The sequence below is a fragment of the Hemiscyllium ocellatum genome, chromosome 8 (assembly GCF_020745735.1).
Source record: "Hemiscyllium ocellatum isolate sHemOce1 chromosome 8, sHemOce1.pat.X.cur, whole genome shotgun sequence".
NCBI classification, from domain to species: Eukaryota; Metazoa; Chordata; class Chondrichthyes; order Orectolobiformes; family Hemiscylliidae; genus Hemiscyllium; species Hemiscyllium ocellatum.
In genome coordinates, this window is record NC_083408.1 from 116,919,759 (window position 1) to 116,933,121 (window position 13,363).

Genomic DNA, 13,363 nt, shown 5'->3' on the forward strand with positions numbered 1-13,363 from the left:
GAGATTTGTGGATGTAAATCTATAAAGAAAGTCTAATAGAGACCATTCAGAATTGACCCATCTGGTCCATTAACTCCCTGACTACAGCCCAGCGTTCTGATTTCACCTGGTTTTTCGAATCTCCATCATTTTCCCGACACTTACATCGTTCATTAGTCTCTGCAGCTTTTCCTTCCCCATGTAAGATGTGTGCCCTGGGAGGACAGCTGCTCCTTTCTGAATGGTAGCTGTCAGTTCCTTCCTGTAGTTTTGACACTGTCTCAGAAAGGCCACTAGCATGTGGCATTGGTCCTGCCTGAGGATAGAGAAAAGCAGAGGAACCCAAAGTGAGCATTCAGCAATGAACACCTTATCGAGAAAAGTGCAGACATGGATTTGACAAGGACACAGCACATTAACATACACTGGTTCACAGACAGGGCACAGGCTCTGGGTGCAACGTACACTGGGAGAGGATATTGGAGGAAAAAAAACTGCAACATTCAATGGTATGTAGTTCAATATTACCCATGCTGTCCTCATAGCCCTGTATCAACCACAAACGAATCCCATTGCTCCTGGTCCTACCTAGAACATAGAACAGCGCAGCACATTACAGACCCTATTGGCCATTCAGTGATGAATCAATCTGGAATTCTCTCCCAAAGACTGACATCATAGAATTATACAAAAATAGGAGGATGAGGCCTTTCCACCCTTCCAGCCTCCTCCACTATTCAATACGGCATATTTTTAAGATGTTAGGGGAGAGATTTAAAAGGGACCTGAGGGGCAACTTTTTCACACAAGGCTGGTATGTATATGGTTTGAACTGCCAGTTACAACATTTGAAAGACATTCGGACAGAGACATGATAGGAAAGGTTTAGAGGGATATGGGCCAAATGCAGGCAAGTGGGCCCACTTTATTTTGGGAAACTTGGTTGGTGTGGATGAGTTGGACTGAAGGGTCCATTTCCATGCTGTATGACTCTATGACTCTGTGATCATGGCTGATCATCCATCACAGTCCCCTGATCCCATTTTCTCCCAATACCCTTTGATTCCTTCAGTCCTAAGAACTACATCTAACTTCTTAAAAACATTAAATGCTTTTGTCTCAACTGTTTTCTGTTGTAGAGAATTCTAGTGTCATTGCTGTCTGGGAGAATATATTTCTCCTCATTTCAGTCCTAACTAGACCACCCTCTATCCTACCCCTAGTTCTGGAATCCCCCTGGACATGGGGAACACCCTTCCTGTCTAGATTAGAGTGGTGCTGCAAAAGCACAGCAGGTCAGGCAGCATCCAAGGAGCAGGAAAATCGACATTTTGAGCAAAAGCCCTTCATCAGGAATTCCTGAAACGTCAATTTTCCTGCTCCTCAGATGCTGTCTGACTTGCTGTGCTTTTCCAGCACAACTCTAATCTAAACTCTGATCTCCAGCATCTGTGGTCCTCCCTTTTGCCTCTTTGAAGATATTGGCTGCTTTCCCAAGGCAGTAGGGAGTGTAGATGGAGTCAATGGTAGAAAGGCTGGTTTTTGTGATGGACTGGGATGTGTTCATGAGTCTCTGTACTTTATTGTGGTCTTGGGCACAGCACTTGCCATACCAAGCTGTGATGCATTCAGGTAGAATGCTTTCTGTGGTACATCTGTAAAAGTTGGCAAGAGTCATTGTGGACATGCTGAATTTCCTTAGTCTCCTGAGGAAGTAGAGGTGTTGAGCTTTCTTGACCATAGCGTTGATGTGGATGGACAGAATGTAAACAGAAAATGCTGGAGAATTCTGTAGGTCTGGCAGTGTCCATGGAGAGAAATAGAGTTAACACTGAGTCCATTGACTCCTCAGAACACATATAGTTTCTTTGGTGTCATCTTGATCAAAACTGCCCCCAGCGTAGTCACCTAACTGTGATTTGTTGAATTTTGTTCACAGACTTCTCATTTGCTCTTTGTTAATATGCTTGATATCCTGTTTCTATATCTTAAATGCTGCAGGTTTTTTCTGTAGTTTTATCCAGGTGTAACCACAAATTGAGGGAACCATTATACAGGCCATGAACTCAGAACAACTCTCCCAGCAGTTACTGGGATCTTCCTTTTCTCTATTGTTCAGAACCAGACTGCCAAATGCAATCACTTATTAAAATCTTTGACTCTAAATCTCAAACATTCAGCCACACCCAGACCTTGACCTATTGGCTTCCTGTTTTACAAATCCAATTTAAACTCAATCAGAGGGTTAGGTAAAGACTTTAAGCAAAGTGGACCCAAGGTACAAACGAGCTGTTGACTGAGCTCAAGAAAAGCCTGTATTGGGACTGGATCGCTTGGATGTTAAGAAGCAGATGGAGATGATAAAGCTCACTGTATTTCCGCCAGTTCTTATCGAATTAATCTCTCTCTGCTGATCTTTCCCATTGTACCTACAATTGCTTTATTTGAGAAAGGCAGTTAGTGAAGGATAGAACTGGAACCAATTGTTGAGAATAGATACTTATATTTAAGACCGATCTGGGAAAAGCTGGCAGATTTTGAACTACTGAGAAATTTTCTGGACTGAAAGGGTTCTTTTAATGCCTTCATGGAATATGGGCATCACTGGATGGACCAGCATTTATTGCCCTTCCCGAAGTGCCCTTGAACTGAGTGACTTGCTCAGCCATTTCAGAGTCACCCACATTGCTGTGGGTCTGGAGTCACATGGAGGCCAGACCAGGTAAGGATGGTAGATTTCCTTCCCTAAAGGCCATTAGAGAGCCAGAAGGGTTTTTGAGACAATGGTTATATGGTCACCATTAGAACAGTTTTTAATTCCAGTTTTATACTCAATTCAAATGTTGCTGACTACCAAGGTTGGATTCAAACCAAGAGTCATAAAACAAAAGAAATAGGAACAGGTGTAGGCCATTTGGCCCCTTCAATCTGCTCCAGCATTCATTAAAATCATAGCTGATTGACATTCTTCATGTCCGTTTTCCTGCTGATTCCCCATAACCCTTACTTTCTGACTGATCAAGAATTTATTTATCTCCGCTTTTAATGTACACAAGGATTCTTCCCCAATGGCTCTCTGGCAAGAATCTCAACACTCTGAGAGAAGAAATTCCTCCTCATCTCAGTCTTAAATTGGCACCTCTTTATTCAGAGACTCTGTACTCTAGTCCTCAACTCTCCCATGAGGGGAAACATCCTCTCAGCATTTACCCTATCAATTCCATTAAGAATTTGATATGTTTCAATTAGATTACCTCTCATTCTTCTAAACACTAATCACTAGAGTCCCAACCTATTTATCCTTTGCTCATTAGATGATCCCTCCATACTAGGAATCATCCTTGAACTGTCTCCAATGAAATAATATCTTTCCTTAAATGATTAGATTCCCTACAGTATGGAAACATGCCCCTTTGGCCCAATAAGTCCACACTGACCCTCTGAAGAGGTAAAAACAATGACTGCAGATGCTGGAAACCAGATTCTGGATTAGAGTGGCGCTGGAAAAGCACAGCAGTTCAGGCAGCATCCAAAAGGCAGGAAAATCGACGTTTCGGGCAAAAGCCCTTCATCAGGAATACAGGCAGAGTGCCTGAAGGGTGGAGAGATAAATGAGAGTGGGGTGGGGGTGGGAAGAAAGTAGCATAGAGTACAATAGGTGAGTGGGGGTGGGTAAAAGCAAATTACTGCGGATGTTGGAATCTGAAACCGAAAGAGAAAATGCTGGAAAATCTCAGCAGGTCTGGCAGCATCTGTAAGGAGAGAAAAGAGCTGACTTTTCGAGTCTAACTGACCCTTTGTCAAAGCTGCTGCCAGACCTGCTGAGATTTTCCAGCATTTTCTCTTTTGAATGGGGGTGGGGATGGAGGTGATAGGTCAGAGAAGAGGGTGGAGTGGATAGGTTGAAAGGAAGATAGGCAGGTAGGACAGGTCATGGGGACAGTGCTGAGCTGGAAGTTTGGAGCTGGGGTGAGGTGGGGGAAGGGGAAATGAGGAAACTGGTGAAGTCCACATTGATGCCCTGGGGTTGAAGTGTTCCGAGGCGGAAGACGAGGCGTTCTTCCTCCAGGATTTGGGTGGTGAGGGAGCGGCGGTGAATGAGGCCCAGGACCTGCATGTCCTCGGCAGAGTGGTGGGGGGGGGGTTGAAATGTTGGGCCACAGGGCGGTGTGGTTGATTGGTGCAGGTGTCCCAGAGATGTTCTCTAAAGCGCTCAGCTAGGAGGCGTTCAGTCTCCCCAATGTAGAGGAGACCATATCGGGAGTAATGGATACAATAAATGATGTTAGTGGATGTGCAGGTAAAACTTTGATGGATGTGGAAGGCTCCTTTAGGGCCTTGGATAGAGGTGAGGGAGGAGGTGTGGGCACAGGTTTTACAGTTCCTGTGGTGGCAGGGGAAGGTGCCAGGATGGGAGGGTAGGTTGTAGGGGGGTGTGGATCTGACCAGGTAGTCACGGAGGGAACAGTCTCTGCGGAAGGCGGAAAGGGTGGGAAGGGAAATATATCCCTGGTGGTGGGGTCCATTTAGAGGTGGCGGAAATGTCGGCGGATGATTTGGTTTATGCGAAGGTTGGTAGGGTGGAAGGTGAACACCAGGGGCGTTCTGTCCTTGTTACGGTTGGAGGGGTGGGGTCTGAGGGCTGGGGTGCGGGATGTGGACGAGATGCATTGGAGGGAATCTTTAACCACGTGGGAAGGGAAATTGCGGTCTCTAAAGAAGGAGGCCATCTGGTGTGTTCTGTGGTGGAACTGGTCCTCCTGGGAGCAGATATGGCGGAGGCGGAGGAATTGGGAATACAGAATGGCATTTTTGCAAGAGGTAAGGTGGGAAGAGGTGTAATCCAGGTAGCTGTGGGAGTCTGTGGGTTTGTAAAAAATGTCAGTGGCAAGTCGGTCGTCATTAATGGAGATGGAGAGGTCCAGGAAGGGGAGGGAGGTGTCAGAGATGGTCCAGGTAAATTTAAGGCAGGGTGGAATGTGTTGGTGAAGTTGATGAATTGCTCAACCTCCTCGCGGGAGCACGAGGTGGCGCCAATGCAGTCATCAATGTGATGGAGGAAGAGGTGGGGAGTGGTGCCGGTGTAACTACGGAGGATGGAGTGTTCTACGTAGCCAACAAACAGACAGGCATAGCTGAGCCCCATACGTGTGCGCATGGCTACCCCTTTGGTCTGGAGGAAGTGGGAGGATTTGAAGGAGAAATTGTTAAGGGTGAGGACCAGTTCGGCCAAACAAATGAGAGTGTTGGTGGAAGGGTACTGTTGGGGATGTTGGGAGAGGAAGAAATGGAGGGTTTGGAGGCCCTGGTCATGGCGGATGGAGGTGTAGAGGGATTGGATATCCATGGTGAAGATGAGGCGTTGGGACCAGGGAAACAGAAGTCTTGGAGGAGGTGGAGGGCATGGGTGGTGTCTCGAATGTAGGTGGGGAGTTCCTGGACTAGGGGGGATAGGACAGTGTCGAGATAGGTAGAGATGAGTTCAGTGGGGCAGGAGCATGCTGAGACAATGGGTCGGCCAGGGTGGTCAGGCTTGTGGATCTTGGGAAGGAAGTAGAACCTGGCAGTGCGGGGTTCCCGGACTATGAGGTTGGAAGCTGTGGGTGGGAGATCTCCTGAGGTGATGAGTTCTGTATGGTCTGGGAGATGATGGTTTGGTGATGGGGGGGTGGGGTCATGGTCGAGGGGGCGATAGGAGGAGGTGTCCTCAAGTTGGCGTCTGGCTTCAGCGGTGTAGAGGTCAGTGCGCCCCTTTATCTGCTGGCTTGATGGTGAGGTCGGGATTGGAGCAGAGGGAGTGGAGGGCGGCGCATTGTGAGGGTGAGAGGTTGGAGTGGGGGAGGGGGATAGACAGATTGAGGCAGTTAATGTCCCAGCGGCAGTTGGAAATGAAGAGATCGAGGGCAGGTAATAGACCAGCACAGGGTGTCCAGGTGGATGGAGTGTGATGGAGGTGAGTGAAGGGGTCCTTGGAAGGTAGGTGGGAGTCCTGATTGTAAAAGTGAGCTCGGAGGCAGAGGCAGCGGAAGAAGTGTTCGACATCACAGCGTGTATTAAATTCATTGATCCGTGAGCGGAGGGGGATGAAGGTGAGTCCTTTGCTGAGGACTGATCATTCGTCCTCAGTGAGGGGAAGGTCTGGGAATTCTTACAAAGGAAGCCAACAATTTAATGTGTTATGGTTTGCCTGCTATTTACTGAAGTCATGTTGAAGAAACAGCTAAGAAAAACTTTTAAGTATGTAAGAGTTGAGGTTTATTGCCTAAAGCACTAGAAAACCTGGCTTTGAGAGGGTTGTGTGTGGGGGGGGGAACTCCATGCTAATATTTGCCCAACAATCTCTGCTGGATTTAGACATTCGATTTTATTAACAGTCAGCTGAAAGGACAACACCACTGAGGATGCAATGGTCTCTCCCAAATTCTCAGGGAAACTGAGAGAGTTCCGAAATGCTAGTATTTCCGTCTGCCTGGTAAATTCTGAAAAGCTAGTGTGTGATCAATTCTAAGAATCAGAGCTGGAGATCTATCATCAATTTATAACTGTTAGCAATCCAACTTTGTCTGCAGGGAATCCAATAGACGTGAGAAGTCATCACTTTCGATCCTTTGTTGCCAGAGCCTTGGCTCACAGTCTGGTTTTCCTCCTCTTTGGTTTGGTTTTGGTTCATCACTGCACAGTCGTATCGTTTTGCATTGTCTGAGTGTATCCATGTGTGGGATGAAGGAGATTTCGTTTTAATTCTGGATCATAGCTTAGATGTTGATCAGTATTTGCTACTTGCTTTAAGAATAACTTTGTCCTTGTGATGAACGGTTTATTTTCAGTTAATTAAAGAAAGTTGGTGGATGTTTCTTTTACTTTTCTTTTCTAGTGGCCTTACCTCCTGGTTATAATTTCTTTTTTCTCTTTTTTTTGTACACCTGAGTGATCCAGTGACAAGCAATGCCCTTCACATCAAAGGGCAATGCTGTGTGCCCACTCCTGCTTATTTTTTTCTCTTTTTTTCTTTAACCCCCACACTACCGCCTAACTGCAGTCGTGTTTATTTTACCCCAAGCACCCATGGTGTGTGTGTGCAGGTGTGAGACGCAGTGAGAGACACAAAGTACACAAATCTTTATTCAATTTCCACCACCAGGAAGATAGGAAAACACCCGGGTGGCCAGCGCCCTTCACATCAAAGGGCAATGCTGTGTGATCAAACAGTGATGGGGAGGGCAGGGACTAAATCAAAATAGAGTTGGGGGGGAAATGATGCACTCCACTCCCTGCGGCGCCCACATCTCCCTGAACAACTCCAGGGTGTTGGTGGACACCACGTGCTCCTTCTCCAAGGATACCCAGGCTCTAATGTAATCATGGAAGAGGGGCAGGCAGTCGGCCCTAACGACCCCCTCCACGGCCCACTGCCTGGACCTGTTAATGGCCAGTTTGGCCAGGCCTAGGAGCAGAGCCACGAGGAGGTCTCGGGACCTGCCCTCCCTCCTCTGTACCGGGTGCCTGAAGATCAGGAGCGTGGGACTGAAGTGCAACCAAAAGCAGAGGAGAAGGTTTCTGAGAAAATCAAAAAGGGAGTGCAAATGCCCACACCCAATATACACATGGTCCACGGACTCCACAGCACCACAGAACAAGCAGTTGGGCTGGGTGTCTGTGAACCACCGCAATCTGCGGTTGCAGGGGATTGCTGCATGCAGCACCCTCCACCCCAGATCCCCGAAAGAAAGGGGGAGGACTCCCACGTAGAGGGCCCTCCACTGGGGATCCCCACCGCCCGGTGGCAAATGGATGTTTCTTTTATTCTGGATGGTAGTTAACAAGCATGGAATTGGCCATTTTGGTAATTGAAGCATCAGCAAACATCCCCACCTCTGACCTTTTGATGGAGGGACAGTCACTGCTAAAGCAGCTGAAGATGGTCAGGCCAAGGATATTACTCTGAGGAACTAAGTGGCTCTTGTGCCACAATAGCAGTGCCCCTACCTCCAGGCCAGAATGGCTGGGTTCGAGTCCCACCTGCTCCAGAGGTGTGTCAGACTGCATCTGAACAGGTTGATGAAAATATGTGCTGATTACCTTAAATCTGTGCCCTCTAGTTAGGGAACCATGCACAGTTTCTCCATACCTACTCTGTAAAAGCCTTCATGATTTTGAATACCTGAATAAACTCCCTCCTTAACCTTGTCTGCACTGAGAACACTTCTAACTCCTCCAGTCTCTCCACATGACCCAATTTCCTCTCTCCTGCTACCATTCTAAACCTCTTCAGCACCATCCCCAAGGCCTTTCATAAAGTGTGGTTGGACACAGCACTTCAACTGAGGAGAAGCAGTGTTTTAAAAAGGTGTAACATATCTTCCTGGCTTTTGGAACCATAGAATCCCCAAAGTGCAGAAAGAGAACATTTGGCCCATCAAGTCTGTACCAACACTCCCAACAGCATCCCACCCAAATCCATCCCCCCATGCCAGTAACGTTGCATTTACTATGGTTAATCCATCTAGCACATTCTTGAACACTATAGGGCATTAAACCACAGCATCTAGCAGAAGCTCACACAGACACAAGAAAAGTGTGCAAACTCCACACAGACAGTCACCCAAGCTTGGAATCAAACCTGGGTCACTGGCACTGTGAGCTAGCAGTGCTAACCACTGAGCTGTCCTGAATACAATGTGTCCCCATCTGAGCATTCACAAAGGGGGAAATTTGTAAATGACCCAGTCCACTCACCGATCATGGATGTTCCTCTCTGTCTCTTCCAAGACACCTTGTGCTACGTACAGATGCTCCTGGGCCTCCCCTCTGAGAGCAGGGTTCACCACAGTCAGCTGCTCCATCAGACACCTCAGCTCTTTCAACTCTGATGCTTTTGACTGTAGTTCAGTGTTCAGATCATTCAAACATCGCAGCCTGTACATTACAATTAAAACAAATAAATGTAACAATTGGACCTGTCGGCAGATTTGGAAAGAATGGTGGAAATGATGAGAGATTTTCATAGAGTGCATATGATTTAACACGCAGCATGTTCGAAAGTAATACGAGACTGCACCAAATGCTGGGAGAGACAGGTAGCACTTAGCAGTGAGTTAATGGGAAGAGTCAAAGTTTGAGAGAAAGTGATGAAATCTGAATCAAGGTTCCACTGTATGTGAACGCATGGAGTCAAGTTAAAATTACAGAGTTGCAAACACAAATTACCGTGCTAAAGTTACAAACGCATTTTAGATAAAGCCCACGCATCCCTAAAAATTGCATGATTTCAAGTCAGTTTTAGAAATAGGGCATTCTATCAGCCCGTTAACTTTCGCTGTTCTCTCCACACGTGCCCTTGTCTTACAATATGTCCTTGGTAAGTTACTTTGCTTTTGCGAATTCACTTTTGGCTAAATTTATTAGTAAGCCAACTAACTGCAATTGCTTAAATAGGTCTATTAATTACCATACATGCAGTTCCTACTACTGTGTTACTGGACATTGCAACATTATTGAAATAAACTACACAGTCAGGTACTTCAGTTATAACTTGTTTCACAAAATCTTTGAAACACGTAGTTTATGTTTTAGCCCATGTGGCATAATCCATTTGGTGTTGAAAAAGCTGATATCCTTGGTGTTAATGTATTTGCCAGTACCCCTTCAAAAGAACAATCATAGAAAGGAATGAGAGACTGCTAACCCTATCCATGCTGTCTTCTAACTGTGGCATAGGGTTTAATTCTGCCTTCATGTCTGCATTTACTTTTCTGTAATTAATGCAGCATTTAATCAATCCATCTGGATTCGGAACTAACTTTAGCAGTGAACTCCAGTCACAAAGTTCAATCAAATGATTTTTCAAGGTGTACTAAATCACTGTTTTCACCGGAGTGCATTTTTTCTGGGATCAACTGAAAAGCAAGTTGTTACTGGTCCCAACTTTCTAATGTCCGCATGATGCCCAGATAACATCGTACGTCCGAGTGTACCTCGACAGGTTCCCTTACCCTTCTTAAGTAGTCTCTCATTGTACTTCCTGTAAATATGAGAACATAGGATCTAACTGTGCCAGTTAGTTGAATTATGTTAGTTAAATTACAGGAGGTTCACTTTTGGAACCTCTCCTTCTACCTTACTTTTATCATGGTAGCAACGTATTATCCGCCGCCATTTCCGCCACCTCCAAACGGACCCCACCACCAAGGATATATTTCCCTCCCCTCCCCTATCAGCGTTCCACAAGGACCATTCCCTTCGTGACTCCCTTGTCAGATCCACACCCCCCACCAACCCAACCTCCACCCCCGGCACCTTCCCCTGCAACCGCAGGAAATGTAAAACTTGCGCCCACACCTCCACACTCACTTCCCTCCAAGGCCCCAAGGGATCCTTCCATATCCGCCACAAGTTCACCTGTACCTCCACACACATCATCTATTGCATCCGCTGCACCCGATGTGGCCTCCTCTATATTGGTGAGGCAGGCCGCTTACTTGCGGAACGCTTCAGAGAACACCTCTGGGCCGCCCGAACCAACCAACCCAATCACCCCGTGGCTCAACACTTTAACTCCCCCTCCCACTCCACCGAGGACATGCAGGTCCTTGGACTCCTCCACCGGCAGAACACAACTACACGACGGCTGGAGGAGGAGCGCCTCATCTTCCGCCTGGGAACCCTCCAACCACAAGGTATGAATTCAGATTTCTCCAGCTTCCTCATTTCCCCTCCCCCCACCTTGTCTCAGTCGGTTCCCTCAACTCAGCACCGCCCTCCTAACCTGCAATCCTCTTCCTGACCTCTCCGCCCCCACCACACTCCGGCCTATCACCCTCACCTTGACCTCCTTCCACCTATCCCACCTCCATCGCCCCTCCCCCTAGTCCCTCCTCCCTACCTTTTATCTCAGCCTGCTTGGCTTTCTCTCTTATTCCTGATGAAGGGCTTATGCTCGAAACGTCGAATTCTCTATTCCTGAGATGCTGCCTAACCTGCTGTGCTTTGACCAGCAACACATTTGCAGCAGTCAGCTTCCACTATACTTGCCACCTGACACAACTAGAGTCAAGATTAGAGTGGTGCTGGAAAAGCACAACAGGTCAGGCAACAATCCTGATGAAGGGCTTTTGCCCGAAACATTGATTTTCCTGCTCCTCGGATGCTGCCTGACCTGCTGTGCTTTTCCAGCACCACTCTAATCTTGACTCTGATCTCCAGCATCTGCAATACCCACTTTTGCCTATCTGACACGATTACTGTAACTGAACGTCTTCCCTGTGATGATGCCTTTTAAACCTGTTTATTTGAGATGGCAGATTCTTCTCCCTCCATTCAAAAGGATCTATCAGATCAGCTGTTGTACTCATTTCCTAATGACTTCACATGAGCCACTGAATTTTGCTCTTCAACTTACAAAGGCACCAAGACTCATCTCCCACTGGAAACATTCTCACTGTGGCACCAGTGTTTGCCCATTCTTTCATGTTTGCCTGTGAAGCTTGTAAATGCTTTTGTGGTACCTTACACACTCCTGAGTCTTTCTAGACACAACATTTAACTTTGAGGATTTGTCTTTTCTCTTAAGAATGATTCCTTAATCAGTTTTAAGGATCTCTTACTATGTGGCCATTGATCAATTTCAATGGACCAAATCCAGATTCTGGTACCAAATAGTAAGAAATTTAATCCTTTGTCCCAATCCTATGGACATTTGAGACAGTATGCCTTAATCATGGTTTTGAAGGTTTGGTGGTTTCTCTTCAAAACTTCCTGGATATAAAGACATAAAGAATGCCTCCACATCCTTTCATCCAATGTTGATTGGACCTGCACAGCGTTAAACATTTCCTTACTGGACTTTATGCTATAGCTAGGATTCTCTCAACCAGTGTCTACATCAGCATTTGACTGTACTTTTTCCTTCTAAAGTGTAGCATTTTATGGTTCAAATTCCTATTCAGCTCTCCTCTTTGCCCTCTGCATTTCTAATTCATATTTCCTAAACTCTCTCTCTCTTTGTGTCTCTCTTTCCTTTACATTTGCAACTTTAGTTTTTTTCATTTCAATTTACTTTTTTTTCATGCTCAAGCTGTTTTGACTTGACTTCCATATTACCAGGTTCTGCTCATCACTACCTGGTCTTGCCTGTATTTCCACTGAGCTAATCCTTCAGTTATGTCTTCCTTCATGGTTTTAGCAGGCAGTTCCACAACCACCTTATAACCTGGCTTTTGGAATTTCTTCCAAGTCCGTCAGGATTAACTCTGCAACAGGCACGATGTCCTTTGGTTTCCAGTCCCATTTCTTTTTTGATAATGAATAACATGATGTTTCCTTCAATCCTTCATGTGTTCGATCCACATCCAAATCTTCACCGTCTCTGTTTAAAGATTATACTGAACAGCCTCCAATCTCTTTTCATGACTCAATTGGGAAAGTACATTGACACACCAACCGTACCATTCCCAGGGTGATTAACAATTAAAAACTTAATCATAGAATCCCGACAATGTGGAGGCAGGCCATTCAGCCCATTGTGTCCACACTGACCCTCTCAAGAGCATGTTACCCATCACCCACCCCGCTAGCCTATCCCTGTAACCCCATATTTCCAATAGCTACAATATCGAACAGTACAGCACAGTACAGGCCCTTCAGCCCACAATGTTGTGCTGGCCTTTTGTCCTACTCTAAGATCAGGTTAACCTACACACCCTTCATTGCCCTATCATCCATGTGCCTATCCAAGAGTCGCTTAAATGTCCCTAATGTCTCTGACTCTACTCCCACTGCTGGCAATGCATTACACACACCCACCACTCTCTGTGTAAAGAACCTACCTCTGACATCTCCCCTATACCTTCCTCCAATCACCTTAAAACTATACCCCCCTCCTGTGATAGTCTTGTCCGCTCTGGGAAAGGATCTCTGGCTATCTACTCTACCTCTGCCTCTCATCATCTTGCACACCTCTACCAAGTCACCTCTCATCCTTCTTCACTTCTTCATGAGACATGCCCTCCAGTCCAGGCAGCATCCTGGTAAATCTCCTCTGTACCCTCTCTAAAGTTTTCACATCCTTCCTATAATGAGGCTAATCCACTTAATCTGCATAGCCCTGATACTATGAGTCATTTCTCATGGCCAATGCACCTAATCTACACATCTTTGGACTATGGGAGGAAACCCAAAACTCTGGAGGAAACGCGCACAGGGACAGGGAGAACATACAGTTGATTGTCTGAGGATGAACTCAAACCCAGGTCCCTGGCACTGTGAGGTGGCAGTGCTGACCACGAAGCTACCGTGCCACCTCTACAATTCGAACTTCCCAGTGTACCTGTCTGATGAACTCGGGTTAACAATAAAGACTGACTTACTAGGAAACTAATTTTTATTA

At 46.3% G+C, this 13,363-nt stretch overlaps 1 protein-coding gene across 3 annotated transcripts in view; it reads right to left on the bottom strand.

Annotated features, from left to right (window-relative positions):
* Nucleotides 1–13,363, bottom strand: part of LOC132818445 (nesprin-2-like) — a 311,316-nt gene that overhangs the window by 274,152 nt on the left and 23,801 nt on the right. For all 3 annotated transcript variants that reach the window (XM_060829512.1, XM_060829513.1, XM_060829511.1), the window contains exons 5-6: nucleotides 8,716–8,895; nucleotides 145–295 (exon numbers count right to left, since the gene is read on the bottom strand). In XM_060829512.1, the coding sequence (XP_060685495.1) occupies nucleotides 145–295; nucleotides 8,716–8,895 (331 nt within the window). The remainder of the gene's footprint in view (nucleotides 1–144; nucleotides 296–8,715; nucleotides 8,896–13,363) is intronic.